The 15,381-nt window shown below is 44.2% G+C and overlaps 1 protein-coding gene across 1 annotated transcript in view; it reads right to left on the reverse strand.

The window, feature by feature from the left end:
• PAPPA (pappalysin 1) overlaps nucleotides 1-15,381 on the reverse strand; it is a 239,657-nt gene that overhangs the window by 145,538 nt on the left and 78,738 nt on the right. The window contains exon 7 of the mRNA XM_046023823.1: nucleotides 13,009-13,507. Coding sequence (XP_045879779.1) covers nucleotides 13,009-13,507 — 499 coding nt within the window. The remainder of the gene's footprint in view (nucleotides 1-13,008; nucleotides 13,508-15,381) is intronic.

Consider the following 15,381-nt stretch of genomic DNA (forward strand, 5'->3'; position numbering starts at 1 on the left):
TAACAGAACACAGTTGTTGAGGACCCGGGGCCAATGGGGAAAGCAATCTCCTTTCTCCTCCCTGTGGCCTCTCTGGGTGGCCAGCAATTTTATTACTGACAGAGGGCAAGCCCAACAGCATTTTTGAATTTGGCACCACATCTAAAACCATTTGGGGGCTGGGCTTTCTCTTTTTTCTCTCCACCACCCCCACCTCCGCCCGCCCCATGAATGCTTTGGGTTCGGTGAAAGCCGGCGTGCAGTTAGCAAACTACATTTCCCCTCAAATTTTGAAACCCATGTGCACTTGGGGAAAATGTAATCCTTATGTTTCTGATTCATTTACACTTAACTCATCAAAACGCTATTTTGTAAGAGCTATTTGATGTCCACGAAGCCTCCTAAGCCCTTTTGTAAGCCTTGCGTCTTAGAAGCAGGAAGTCACGTTTCTGACGAGAGGGAGAACTTGAACCTAAAAGGTTGAGTTTGTTTTGAAATGAGGGCTCTTGGAGGGTCACATGGACCCTGAGCTTGGCCAAATGTGTTCTCTCATTTCCTATACCACCCCCCTCACCAGCACCAGCTGCCATGACGTTACTGATGTCAGCTTTCTATGATTTCACTCCGAGCTTCATCGGAGACTTCTCCGTGATCACAGAGAGCCGGACTCAAAGTGGAGTCCCCAGGTTTGGTTGGCCAAACTCCAGCACTCTGCTCTGTGAGGGAAGGAGCACCTGGACTGGGAGCCTGAGTTTCAATTCCCTGAATTGCCATCAAATGGCAGTGTCTTCTAAGAAACTGTCCTCCCATCTCTGGGCTCGATTCTCTCACTGGTAGAATTCTACATCAGTGTTTCGATGCTCCTTCCAGGTCTGAGAGTTTCTGAGTCCACCTCCTAGATGGTAGTGGGGTTGAGCACTTCAGAATGTTCTCGGCTTCAGATTTTTGGAGACTGGGTTTGTATACAAGGAGCTTAGCTCAAGAAGGAAACACAAAAATGCAGAAAGAGAGCCGCATGGCTTTGGGTATCACTTATTCCAAGTTTCTAATCGTGGGATGGACATTAGAGCCCAGAGAAGGGGAATGAATTGCCCCAAGTCATACAGATAATTAATGGCAGAGTTCAGCTTTCCTGTTATTTTGGACTAACATCCTTGGATGGAAGTTTCCAAACTTTTCAGTTCATAGTATATTGAAGCCGAGTCCAAAAAAACCCAACAAACAACAACAACAACAAAACAATAACAACAACAAAAACCCACTTCCCACTCTGACAACAAGAATGCAAAAGCCAGCTTTAGCATTGGGGGGTGGGGTGGGGACTGGCACTGCTTTGCGTGAGGCACAGTGAGGTGGTGTCTGGCTTGTATTAAAGCCCATGAGTGAATGATTAATCTTGGGTAGAAAACAAAGCCCGTGCCTTGTAATGTTATAGGTATTAGTGCTACAGAAGATTAACCCCACGACCCCCCGGGGGGACCTTTTCAGAACACTGGACTACACTTTGAGAATCAGTGGATGATGAAAACAGGTGGACTCACAGGTCCTATCTGGCCCCCGCACCACACACACACACACACACACACACACACACACACACTCGAGCATTCACACATGTGCACTCACACACGCATGTTCACACACAAGCTCACCTCAGTTGCTCCTGCCTCTCTCCACAGGGAAGAAATTTTACGGTTCAGAGTGAACTCTAGCTCTTTTCCTGTCACTGATTCAAAGCTGGCAACTGGAAGGTCCTTTGAAATGCGTCCTCCTCTCATCCCAACTCGACAATGCCTCTACTCTGCTCTCCAGGTTTCTGAGATGTGAGTACCATAGTTATCTGCTGTGACCCACCATCCCCCCTCTTCCCGCTGCCAGTCACCAGGTACATCCTTCCCCTCGCAGTACTCAGCGCGTCTGGTTCTCTCTGCGCCCGGTTTGCCCATCCCCTGTTCCAGTTCTGACAAGTATCTTACTTCTCTGACCATTTCGAACCCGTGCCTCTAGCCCTACATTTCCTGTGAGAGCCACACATCCCCAAAGACCCGTCCTATAACCAAATCTGGTCAGGATCCTCTTGCCTAACACTCTGTGGCTCCCCAGCACCTTCAGGATGAAGCCCAGACCCCTTTAGCAGGGCACTCTAGAGCCATCATTACTGGCTTCTCCCCACCTCTCTTTCTCAAATTCCAACCCTCTGCCCCCAACCTGCCCCAACTGCTTGCCAGGAGCAAGCAGTCTCAATTCCTACCCCTTGCTAAACACCCCGGCCTTGGCTTAGGTGCTACCCTGCTCCCAGAGGTGCTCACTGAGCCCTTTAGGCTAGTCGGGAGCTCCTACCCATCTCCTTCCTTCACCACAACAACCTTTCTCACGAGTTTGTGGCCACTTGTTTATTTGTTCACATCTTATACTAATTCGATGAAGTTTCTAGAGGGCTAGGACTCCTTTATTGACTGGCTTATTAATCTCTGCTTCCTAGCCCCTCTGTGATAAAGACCATGCCCAATCAACACCAGCTGGATGAACGGAAGGCTGGCGTACATCATCTGGCCAAGACCTTCACTTTAAGGATAAGGGACCTGAGGACCCAAGAGGAGAAAGGACACTGCTAGAAGATTCTCTCTTGTCCTTCTGGTTCTCTGGTAACTAATCCACCTCAGAAGTTAAAAGACAGGCCTCCGTTATACCATCCATCATCGGTATTATCACCACCTTCTGATTTATCAATCTGTCACACAGTTTACTCATGTGTACATGCATCGAATTTACCTACATTTATTGACCATCTACTCAACACCTTGGCCTCGCACACAGAAGCCGAGGACCATGTAGCAGGTATGACCTAGTCTCCACCTCTGGGGTCTCACGGTCAAGTCAAAATGCCACCAAACAGGAAAAAGGCATGCATACATTCTGAAATTGTCACAGAGGGAGAGCTTGGCAGGCTCTGAGACAGGCACAGGATGTCTGTGAGGAGTTCTGAGAGATCCTGTGTGTCTAGAAGGCTTTCTCTAGAGATGGCCAGTCAGTGAGCTCACAGGGCAGACCCGTTCGCTCATGTGACATGTGACCTGCTCCCTTCCCCCTCACTGAATTAGACGCATTCAAGGCAGATGAGCTCAAGAAGGGTCTGAACGGAATGTTGGAGCCAAAAATGTACTGCGGAGTCATCGACCTGTGCCTTCATTTCACAGAGAGGCGGCTTGGGTCCACAGATGGGGAGTCGCGGGCCAGGGTCTCAGCAAAAGTTTTAAGAGATTGGAGCTGGAATCCAGGTCTGATTCCATGGCCAACACTTCAGTGGGGGGGGGGTTCCCTTCTTCTTCTTCTTCTTTTTTCTTTATCTTTAGATGAGTTACAGAGATTACAGTGCAGTTTGTCTTTCCTTTCCTCTAATCCAACATTGGACCTTAGCAACCCTGGTTAAAGTTTCATGAGAAGCTGCTTCATGTGTGTGTCTGTGCACGCCTGCACTTTTGCCTTTCACACATACTCTCCAGACTGGCCCTGGCCAAGAACAAGCCTAATGAAAACCAAACAATAGGAAGAATCAGGAATATTTAAAGCTTTATGGTTCCCTGGGTTGCATCCTGTTCTGGCATGCCCATTATCTCATTGGTTTTCTCAGGATACCCCTTGCGAGACTGCACGGATGGGAAATGTCACCCTTTTTTTTCCAGAGGAAGAAGCGGAGGCTCAAACTCAAACCATCGGAAGGACCCAGTCAGGGTCACACATCAAGGCAGCTGTGTTCTGGCCTGGGAATCAGGTCTCTTAATTTTGAATTCAGCTTCTCTAAAGTTTGAGGTTCCCATTAGAACAGACACAACAGAAACCTGCCCTAAGGGTTCTCATCATCTCTGAGCACAGACTGAATGGATTTTGTCCACTCTTCTTGCCAATGTCCAGTGCGAGATAAATTCCTCCATTCCTTCCACATCTGTAATTACTCCGATGGCTGTTATTTTCCTTCTCCTTCCTATTCATTTATTTGTTTTCTTAAAAATCAGGAATTAGAGCAGCACAACTAAGTCCAGTAGGTCCTACCAACCCTCAGGGCGAACAGCGAAAGAACAAAGGAGTAGGTGCTATCAAGACACCCGCTGTGAAATCCCATTGCACTGACTCCTTGTGTTCCAAGGGGACTCTTAACTGACCCCATCCTCTAATAACATACTAAATTAAAATCTATTCTTTGATTTCCAGAAATACTATTTCCCTCATTCTGAATACTCAAACCTGAAACTTGAAAGTCATTGGACAGCTCCTTCTTGAAACCTTGCATCTGATACATCATCAAATACTGGTGATTCTACCTTTAAAACATAACCTCCAATCCGTCCACTTCACTATGCAAATAAACATAATCTCTGATTTAGACTTCAGCAATAACTTCTGGATGGACTATCTCATTCTCCCTCAGTCCTTTCTTCACACAGTACCCAGAGCAATTTTATAAAAAACAAACAAACAAAAAACCAAAAAACCACAGGTCTGATTGGTTTGTTCCTTTATTTCCCAACAAATAAACCCAGACTCTGTCCTGTTGGCCACACCCTCTTCATAATCTGGACTCTGATTACCTCTCCTGTCTTGACTTCTATATATCCCCCCTTAATTCAAGGAGGGATTATACTATATTATAACCTCACAATAATAATCTTCAATTTATAATTCTCTTTTAATTTGAGCTATTATTCAGCCCAGACCTGTAAGATTCAGAATCATGGTGCCAGCATGGAGACTCAAATGCAATAGGGCACTTGTTCTCAAAGGAGTGGGTGAATAAATTTATCAGTGGAGCCCTGTGTCTATCATTTAACCTCTGTGGGTCTTCTTTAACATCTGTTGAAGAGACACTGTAACAACTCACTTTAAAGTCCAGTGGTGTGTCAGATTGAACCATAGAAATTCAGTTAAGTCATTTCAGTGGTGTTAGCACCAAACAGGAACCCTTCACACTTTCAAAATCATGAAGGTATGGAGACAGTTAGCACCGACCATGGAGATCTGTTGATTTTACTAAACCCTTTTGCTTACTCTAATATTCCCAGAACCCATATTTCATTCTGAGAGGTACTTGGCCTAAGACTGACAAGAGGGAGTCATAGGAAGATGATGCCCAGCTTCTAGAAATAGGGTAAAATTGTGCTGACCAAACAGCCTCCTAGCCTGGGCTAGGAACAGAGGTATTTGCTCTGGGTTTGGAGAGATAGCTCTTACTCCTGTTGCTGTTTATCAGAACTGGTGCGCAGGACATCAGAATGCAGATGAGACCATCCGGGTTGGCATGGGAGAAGGACCTACTCAGGAAGACGTCTGACCTGAAGCGTGCATTTCAGCAGAACATGACTGGAAACCACGCTGGCCTGACAATCTCCATACTCAACAAGTCTCCCGCTCCTCATCTATTTAAATGTTCAAAAAACAAAGGAATATGTTTGTTCTCTTTTGTGTACTTATTCTAATGCACCTTAGAAACAAGAAAAGCTAATTGAAATATCGACTTTCTCCATCCATCAAGATGCCACCTTATGCTCTGCCTGTCAAAGCAATGACTGTGCTCAGTAATTTGCAAGGAACAGCCTTTGGGGGTCAGGCAAGAAGATGTAAAACTTGACTCTACCATCTATTAATGGTGAGATCTTACTTAAATAAATGGCTTTACCTTTTGGGGTCTCAGCTTCCCCATCTAAAAATAAGGCCTAATGATACCTATACCTCATTGGTAGGCTTATAAAAATACTGAGCATATCTGAAGTTCTCACTACATGGTAGTTAGTAGCAGTGATGTTAGTGCTACTAGTAGTAGGTGCTATCTGCATATGTGATGGTGGTTAACACAGGGACCAAATTTAGGCCCCACGGAGGGCAGAAGCTGGTTTGTTGTTCCTTATTTCCTTATCCATTGTATTTTCAGAAAGTGACATGGTTCCCAGCCAGGGAACATACTAAATCAGCATTTGAAAAGTATATCAATGTATAAACGATTACACAAAGAGTAACTTCTTCATAAATGCTGGTTCTCTCTTGACTACCTATTTTACCCCAGTTCCCAATACCATTGCTGGGTAAGCAAGAGGGCTGACATCACATTCCCAGTTTAACAGATGGGAAAACAGACATGAAAAGCCAGATATAAATTAAAGACATTCATAGACAAGTCACAGAAGAGAAAGTGTAGATATCCAATACATTTGAAAAGATGCTCACTCAAGACATTCAATCTCAAGACCATGGATGAGAATCTAGGTTTTCAATCATGAAATGGACAAGACAAAGCACGTCTGTTTTGTCAGGTCATAGGGACAATGAGGAACGGTAGGTCCTGCTGCCCACTGCTGGCGGGCTATGAACTAGTTCACCCTCTCAGAATACCAGAGGTTGTACCCCTTAAAACGACAAAGGCCCATAGATTACAACCCAGTAATACCGTTTCTCAGTATCAACTCTAGAGTTATGCTCACATGTGCCCACAAAGAGGTTTCTGGCTTTTAATAGAATGAGATATCAAATAATGCAAATGCCCAGCATTAGGGGTACAGCTAAACAACCTGTAGCACATTCCCACTATGGAGTACTCTACAACATTTAAAAGGGATGAAACAGATTTACGAACCAAAGTGGATAATAGCCCAGATTACTATGTTCCTCCCTCAAAACTCCGTTTGGTCTCTGACTGAACATGTACTGCTCCCATAAAGTGTAGTATGTTGGTTCATTTGTTCACTCATTCATTCATTCATTCATTCCTTTATCAATGTATGCTGAGAATCTACCTAGTTTCAACCATCTGTACTAGGGCAAACCTCTTCAAAGATCAACATTTAAGGTCTCAGCTTAGACACTGCTTCTCCTAAGAAGCTTCATTAACCACCTCAAGCTGGGGGAGATACCTCTCCTATGTCTTCCCCCAACCCCCCATGCTCCTTGCCCTAGAACTTTCCATGCTACAGAATAGTTACCTGATTCTTTGCCTGTTCATTCCCTTTAAACTGTGTGCTCCTAAGGCCAGGAATCAGGGCTCTGTTCCTAATTCCAGCATAGTCTATGGTGCACAACAGGCACTTGTAAATACTTGTTAAACCAAACAACAAGCATTACTGAACACAATTATATTTGATTTGCACTCTTCGGTGGATGAATGAATTAACAAATAGGTACATACAAGAACAAAGAATAGGTGCCTAGGTGACAAACAGAAAGCCAGGAAAAGAAGTAGGACTAGAACAACAATGAAGTTGTGACTCAGCTTGAGAGCCATAGAAACAGCATGAGAGAGCCCCATGTGCTTTCAGTTGACCCTGATTTAGTCTGAAATTTCCCAGTCCTCTGAGGCTTAATATGGGATCCCATGTCAATGTTATGGCTAAGATCTGGAAGCATGACACCCATATTCTGAGAGCTTCCACTTTGTGTTACTGCTGACTCGTTCTTTACTCATTCATCCAACAAGCATTCATGGAACCCTGATTCTGTCGCATATGTGCCTGTTAAAGTTTGTACTTAAGAATCTGAACCAAGTGAGAGAAAAAAAACAAAAACAGAAGCACAGTCAATTATAAGACAAGCTAAACAGTGATCAAGGACCAAGGATCCTGTTATAAGACACCCACGTTCCAAACAGGCTAGAATCTCAGGGATGGCAGCTCAGTTAGTCTTTATTATGAAGCACTAAGAGTCACTTCTGGTCTCCGTTCAAATATCACCTCATCAGAGGCCCTCCCTTACCACTTCTCTGAAGTCACTAAATCCTACTGAACTGGGGTATGATGAAATCGTTTCTGGTTTGTGTCTCCCAGCTACATTGCAGGAATTAATGAGAGCAAGGACCTTTTCTGCTCTGTTCACTACTGCATCCCTAATGCCTAGAAAGTAGTTGGGCTCCTGATGGGAATCAACAAACATTTGCTGAGTAAATGGATTGCTCAATGAAGCTTCTGAGCTGATTGGTGGGGTTTCTCAGCACATAGAGTCCAGAGTCCGATCTGAGATCTGATTTGTAAAATCTGGACTCATATTCCTAAGGAATTCCACTCAGGTCTTATAAATGAATCCTTTCCTTTTGCTTATTCATTTCCCCTAAGAATTATATTAAGAATGCCAAGAGGTTGAGGCAAAACAGACAGAGACTATGGTTGCAGGTTAACAAGTCTGAACGCAACAGAAAAATCAGTAGAATAATTAATTGAGATACACGTATAAGCCAATTGGGAGAAATGACTTCTAAGAATATTTCTAGTTCTACATCAAAAATTCTGAGAGAGAGGCACAATCACATATCTGTTCAACCAGAGAATGAAGGACTAAGAGCACTAGCTTTGGAGTTGATGGATTTATACACAACCCCAGGCAGGCAGGTTGACAGCTGTTGAAAGTTTGAGAGCCAGATCCTCATCTATAATCTAGGAAGACCACCTACTTCGTGGAGCTGCTATGCAGATCAAATCATATGAGATTACTTGAGTAACACCCTTAGTAAGTTCTTGACATATAGTAAGTGCTCAGAAAATCCTAGCTTCTCCATTTCTCTTCAACCACTAAACTCCTTCCCATTCTTCATTTAACAGCCACTCAAAAATACTCACTGTCTACTTGGTGCCTGTAATTGTTCTAGGCACTTGGAAAGCACTAGCAGACCAACAGGCAAAAAAAAAAAAAAAAAAAAAATCCAGTCTTCATTCCTTAATTGTACCTTAGTTCTTCCAAGTTTGAGTTAGAAGCCACTTTTTGTCTCTGTCCCTGCCTTCAGGGCACTACTGTCCTGCCGTGACACCTCTTCCCTATCTCTTCTCCCCAGTGTGAGCACCCGGAGCACAGCCTCCATGCCTGTCCTGGCACCACAACATCATCATTTCCTAACACAGTGTATGCTATCTAATAGACATTGCTAAATATTTGCTGAATGAATTAGGGATGGATAGATGGATAGATGCATGAAGGAAGAGCGTGAACTGCTATTTGTTGTTTCTGGTTTGCTTTATACCTCACTTTCTAAGAACAAAGAAACAAAGAAGTCTTAGTTTTGCCCTGAGTCTTTCCTTCTCTGAGTAATTTAAAGATTCCATATAGACCCAAGTTGCACAGTGGCCAGTACAGAAGCACTTGGCAGTCAAGTTGAGAGACAGAAGCTTCCCTGCTCTTTCTTCCCAGCCAGAGGCATAAGGAACTGGCCATGTAACTTGCATTGCTGGACTCCCAGAGTGGGTCACAGTAGCTAATGGAGGGCTGGTGGCTTGTGAGTCATATCCTCTCTTCCACTTGCTGTATCTCAGACTTGAGCCAGCTTGCATGAATGTCGGAGCTCTAGAATTCTGCCTTTGCATTATTAAAGTAGAAGGCAGTATGGTGTTATGGTTGAGAAGGTATTATTTGGAATTAGATGTGGGTTTTAAATATGCCTCTGTCATTACCAGCTGTATTAGGTCGAATAAATCAGTTTTCTGAGCTTCAGCTTTTCTTCTGAGCTTTGCTGCCTCATAGATATTTGGGAAGGCACTTAAAGCAGAGAGAATACTCAGCAAGTGGTTGGCATTATTGTTATTTTTATTATTATTGTCCACACACTACATACACACTGCACTAGGGCATCCCAGTCAATCAGCTAGGTACCCTCTGGGTACTGATTCTTATAGACAGTCTCTGCTAAGTCTTTTTTACTACCAAAAAGTGAATGAATCACCTGTCACCCAAAAACAATGTCTACCCACAAAGAAAAGTTCAGTGTGTTGCCCCCTCATTTTACAAAGAGGGAAACTGAAGCCCAAAGCCATGATACAATGTGTCTGCACAACATAGAGTGAGTTTGTAGCAGAGTCAATGCTGGTCCCCTTTTCCTCCACCAGTGTCCCTTCTCAGTCAGTGGACGGGTTTCCATTGAACAGAGAAGTTCCACATTTCTTCCTCTTCCTGCCCAAAAGCAATTACTCTCCTAGAAGTGTCCATTGGGTAAGCACAGAAGCCTCTCCCTTCATCAATGTCATACCTTGGGAAACTATCTCCAGCACAGATAAAGGAAAGAATAAATATTTTTGTTGAGGGAAAAAAATGAAGACAAAGGTCAAAGGGAACCATGTAATGGGTTGAGTCAGGGAAGAAAAAGAAAGCATTTTTTCCCTCTCTCCTCTTTTTCTCCAAAACAGTCTTTATATAGAACTTGTATAAGAGCCAGTTTATTTGATACGGAAAAAATGTGAAAGCAGCAAAATGCACCACACACACCATACCGCACCACACACACACACACACACACACACACACACACACATGTATTTGTGTTGGAGTTCAGAACTCAAATTACCAAGAGATAAAGGAGTTGAAATGGTAGGTTGACTTGGAATGATGTTTTACTTTTTTTAGAGTCTCAGAGAACATTCAGGTCGGAAATTTCGTCCAGTCTAGGTCTCTAGTAATTCCTTGGGACCCGAGAAAGACATAGAGGAAGTCCATGAAGGCCTCAGTCTAGTCCATACATCCAAAATGTCGTAGCGGGGCCCAAGAAAGACTTGTTGAGTGAATGAAAGACCGAATGGGATATGAGAGTGTAGGTCTGAAAGCAAAGTGGCACAGGACTGGGAGTTTTTAACCATGTGGTTAAAGTCCTCCGTATCAAAGTGTGAGCGTCTACAGGAAAGGGGTCAGGTCATCCCTGAAATACCTAGCTCCCAGGGAACACTCTGGCACACAGAACGTTCTCAAAACATATTTGTAACCTGAATGAGTACTGGGAAAGAGACCCTGGAAATCCCTGAGCCTTCCAGATCACTTACGCAGCGGCTATTAAACTGGAGCCTGCACTAGAGTCGTTTGGGAAGACCTCACAGTCTAGTTCCTGATTCAGTTGTCTGGGCTGGGATCTAAGGACTTGCCCTAAGTTCTTGGGTCCTGCTGCTGCTGGTCTGGGGCTCTACTTTAAGAACATGCTTTAGTCAGTGGCTCTTAAACGTGGTTGCACATTATAATCATCCAGTGAGATTTTAAAAGTTCTGATGGCTCGGCTTTATCCCCTTTACCAGTTAATTGAATACCTGGGGGGAGGGTGTGGGGGGTGGTCAGAGAGGGGATGCTGGGAAACACAAGGGATTTACAAATGCTCCAATTTCCATGACATGCAGCTGACTTGGAGGAACCCTAGTCTAGTATGACTTCTTTATATATCAAGGCCCCTGAAAGCTGGAAAGGGTAAGTAAGCAACTAGCTTAGATTGTAGAGCAAGTTCATGACTATCTGGGAATGGAACTCAGGAGGCTCCCACGTCTTTGGTTGAATTTCTGCCCTTCCATACTTGCCAGCCCATGTCAGCTCTTACAGGCGCACAACTCCAGGCAAAAAAACGAAAGCTGTGTTTAAACTGAGAGTTTAAGGCATCTATGACTTCTTCTCTCCATTGTTTTATAAGGAAATTTTAAGTGGATGCACATTTATAGAGCTTTACCACTCTAGACGAGCAAGAAGATGAAAGAGACAGAGTTATGGAATATTTTCAAGACAAGATGATCCTTTAAATTTTAAGTACATTCTCAAACACAAACCAAGTGCTCCCTCTGAGTTCTTGACCAGATGTTCTTCATCTCTGAGTCAATGAATGGGCAAGGGTCTGCTTGTGATGTGCACGTTAATTGCTGGCATGTAAAAGGGAGTGCTGGTAAAGTGTTTGAAAGTGGTTCTGCCTCTTAAAAAGATTAAAAGTTTCCTCCAAAATTTGGTTTCTATTAATGATTGGCTCAGTAAATATATTCAAGTAGACAGAGCAGAGATTGGGCCTTTTATCATCTTAGAACCAAAGAAAGTGCAACAAAAGGTGCAGAGAAGCCACTGACTTGAGCATTTTCATCACACAGAAGAGGGAAGCAAGGTTCAAGGAGATTGACGGATTTACCTAAAATTAGTAGGTGGACTGGCTGGAGCTGAACACAAGGTATCTGACTTCTGAGCTATTGTTCTCGCCAGTATTCAAAGTGTTCCCTGCCCATATCCCTTGCACATAGTAGATGTTCAACCAAAGTTTGGTGATTGACTTCGTAGATTCTTGGTACTCAGGTTAGGTCGGTTAGATTAAAGCAGAAGTTGAAATCACATCTTTAATTGAATACTGGTTGAAGACACTGGGTTAGGAGTCAGGACAAAACCTTGATCTCACCACTCCCTAACTATGTGATCTTAGACAAATGACTTCACATCTCTAAGCTGTCATTCCCTTCTTTGTAAAACAAGAAGGATAATTGGGCTGTGGTTATGGAGAGGACGAAATGAGTAAAAGATTCGAAGATCTCAGCCCACTGTCTGGCATATAAGCAAAGCATTAATGAGGTCATTGTAAGGTGGTCTCCTTCCTAAAACAAATCCCAGAGAAGTCTGAGGAAGAGGTGGCTTGAGAAATGAATATCAGGGACAAGCACTATCTTATAGAGAACCTGTGTGTGTCCCCGAAGGTTCCTGGAGACCTAGAGCTTTATGGGCTCTTAAGGATCAAATGAGTCTGAACCTCTCTCCTACTTCAGAAAAGGGAACCAAACAAGGACTGTGACTGGTTATATTCACCTTCCAGGAACATTCTCATGCAAATACATGGAAACATGCTCAATTTCTAGGCATCCTGGTATAACTGCACTCCCTTCTCACTCACTGGAAAAGCAATCACAATACACAAATCCTCTTCAATTAAATATAAAAAGGAAATAGTTTTCAAACTTCAGCTCTTCCAATTTCATGAGTAATACATGGCTTTCTTGTGGCTAATCTTACTCAGCCTCTTTCATTTTATTGTTGGGAAAACTAAGAGAGGTCTGGGAGTCTTAGCATTACATTAGAGCTCTCACCAAAAACCCAGGCAGGCTCTCTGGTTCTTTGTGCATTACCATTCCCACTGTATCGACCCTGCCATGTTAGAATAGTACTACAGCCAATGCCAGGTTATGAATCCCTAGAAGTCATGAACCTTTTTCTAGGGCAGGCCTCTCTGAGCCTCCTTACATTCCTCTGTACCCCACCCACCTGACCATCTCCCTATCCAGAGTGCACACTTACGTGTCCGTGAATCTTCTATTGAGGTATAGGAGGGAGGCCACGTCCACGTGGAGAGGAGGGTCCCGGACCACCTTGTACTGAAGAGGCTTACACTCTAGACAGAGAGGGCTGTCTGCAATGGAGGTCAACATGGCTGCATCAATCTCTAGGTGCTCATCCAATGTGTAGATCTGGATGCCGTACACCTCCTCACCCACATCCCGGAGTTTGATGGTCAATGGGACATCGCAGAAGACGTTCTGAGGGCCCAGAGAGATGTTCTTCCCACTGACAGTTAACAGTTTGATGTCATTGACAGCCCCACTAGAGTCCCAATCAGTGGAGACAAAGGTCACCCAGACGGTTAAAGACTCAGGGACCAAGGGGTAGCGGAATTCCAGTTCAAGGTAGCAGCCTTGTGGCTCAGGGCAGGCTGGAGGGACTGTGTGTGGGTTGACAGCTGAATTTGGACTCCAGGTGCGGACACTGGACTTACAGGGTTGTTCAACATCTGGATGACCTATGGAGAAGAGATGAGGGTATGAGTTCCTGAAAGCCCTGTAGATGCTAGGAGAGACTGGCCTGACCTGAGCTCAGAGAAAGGGGAATGGAGAAGGAAGATTCTCAGTGTTCTAGTGTATCAGCTATAGGCACAACAGAGAGCTCGTTTCAACCCCTGAGATACAGTTCTTGGATGAATCACCAAACATTTGGTCAAAACTACATTCAAGTGAGTATCTTACTCTTGAGTCAATGCCCCAACTTTCCTTCTTCATATCCTACTTATAGGCTTTGCTGCTTCAGATGGAAAGAAGGGAAGGACACACATTTGCCAAATACCCATACATCCCTTGAACTTGCTTACTTCTTGCAAAGACTCATCTCAGAGGTGAGGCAACTAAGGCTCAGAAATGTGGAGTGAACTGATCAAAGTCTCACAGCTTGATGTGAAGGTCAGCATTAGAATCCAGTGTTGTCTCATCCTGAAGTTCATACTCTTTATTCTCCCTACTGCATGCAGAGGCCACTAAAATAAACCAGGATCCCTGCAGTACTGCTTTCAGTACAACCTGCCTGAAATGACAGAAGAACCAGAAACCTTCAGCAAAAGAGAGGTGAGCACAGACCATTTCTTCCTTCGGACTGAGGATTCTGGGAGGAAACTGTCTAGAACCATGAATGACAGAGCTGGAAGGCGGTCCTGGAGCCATCTTATCTCTCCTCCTCTTCGCCACATGAGGTCATTCCATACCACTGAGCTCCTCAGAGCTCTGTGCAGTCTGACTCAGGAAGAGGAGTATTGGGGGAGGTGGGGGGAGAAGGAAGGAGGGGTTCTTCTTCTCCTTCCCTGGGGAAACAATGCCTCATCCCCACTGATCTCAGTCTGCAGCGACTTCTGAATTTTTCTCTGCTGAGATCATTAGTCCTAGACCCTCAGAGAGCTCTCCTTGCTCTGCTGAGAAAAGTATTCAGGACTCAGTGTAGCGATTGGCTCTAATTTGTTTAGGGGAGTCTAGCAAGAGATACAGATCAGCTGGTGATGGTAGCATGGAAGATCTCAAATTGTCCTATTAGCCACATTTTTTTTCTTCTTCGTTTGCATCGCTGGTTGGTGGGAGGTAGGGCACTGGACACTTCTAAAGCAAAAAGGAAAAGGCAATCTCTGTCTGAAATGGCTTTATGGTAGTGTTACAGCTTCACAGGATTCACGATATGAAAACCAGAAAACCATTGTGGGTGGAACAGGTATTACAGTGAAGGCTATAACAATGCCTGTAATCTCTGTGCCTCTGCCCAGCCAAGGGAGAAGAGAAAAGACACCAAGTGGAGACGGAGAAGAGAAGAGAAAGGAAAGAAAGGGAGGGGAACAGTGTGAGGAAAATTCAAAAGGCTTTTTAGATAGAACACATCAGAGCAGGAAGAGATGGACGGAACTACAGGATTCCTCTAGTACTCCTTGGCAAGACTCATCCATTATTTGCAGCAAAGACTGATTAGAAGTGACCAGTGGTTTAAGTCAAAGGCATGAATAAGACTCCTTAGGGAGGCTGAAGCTTTTCTTCCTAGAGACTCTCCAACTCAGTGGAGTTCCTGATTCTCTTCGCTTTGTGGGTTGTTGGCACATACGTCTCCTTTACTCACTGGGCTCTAGTGAGGGTAGCGTTTTAATGCATGGGAGGCACATTCCCTGGCCATTAACTTATTCACCTGATTGTCACCCAGATCCCATAAGATGGTTACTGTTTTTGCCCCTTATACCTCTATTTCACTCAACACCAGGCACCTTTATTTAATATAGCGCCTGAGCCATAGATAGTAACCAAAGTGGACATTCACTAAATACTTGTGAAATGAAGAATTTTCTGTCTTGTTAATATGGAGTTAAAAAAGTGA

This window comes from Meles meles, chromosome 11 (assembly GCF_922984935.1).
Source record: "Meles meles chromosome 11, mMelMel3.1 paternal haplotype, whole genome shotgun sequence".
NCBI classification, from domain to species: domain Eukaryota; kingdom Metazoa; phylum Chordata; class Mammalia; order Carnivora; family Mustelidae; genus Meles; species Meles meles.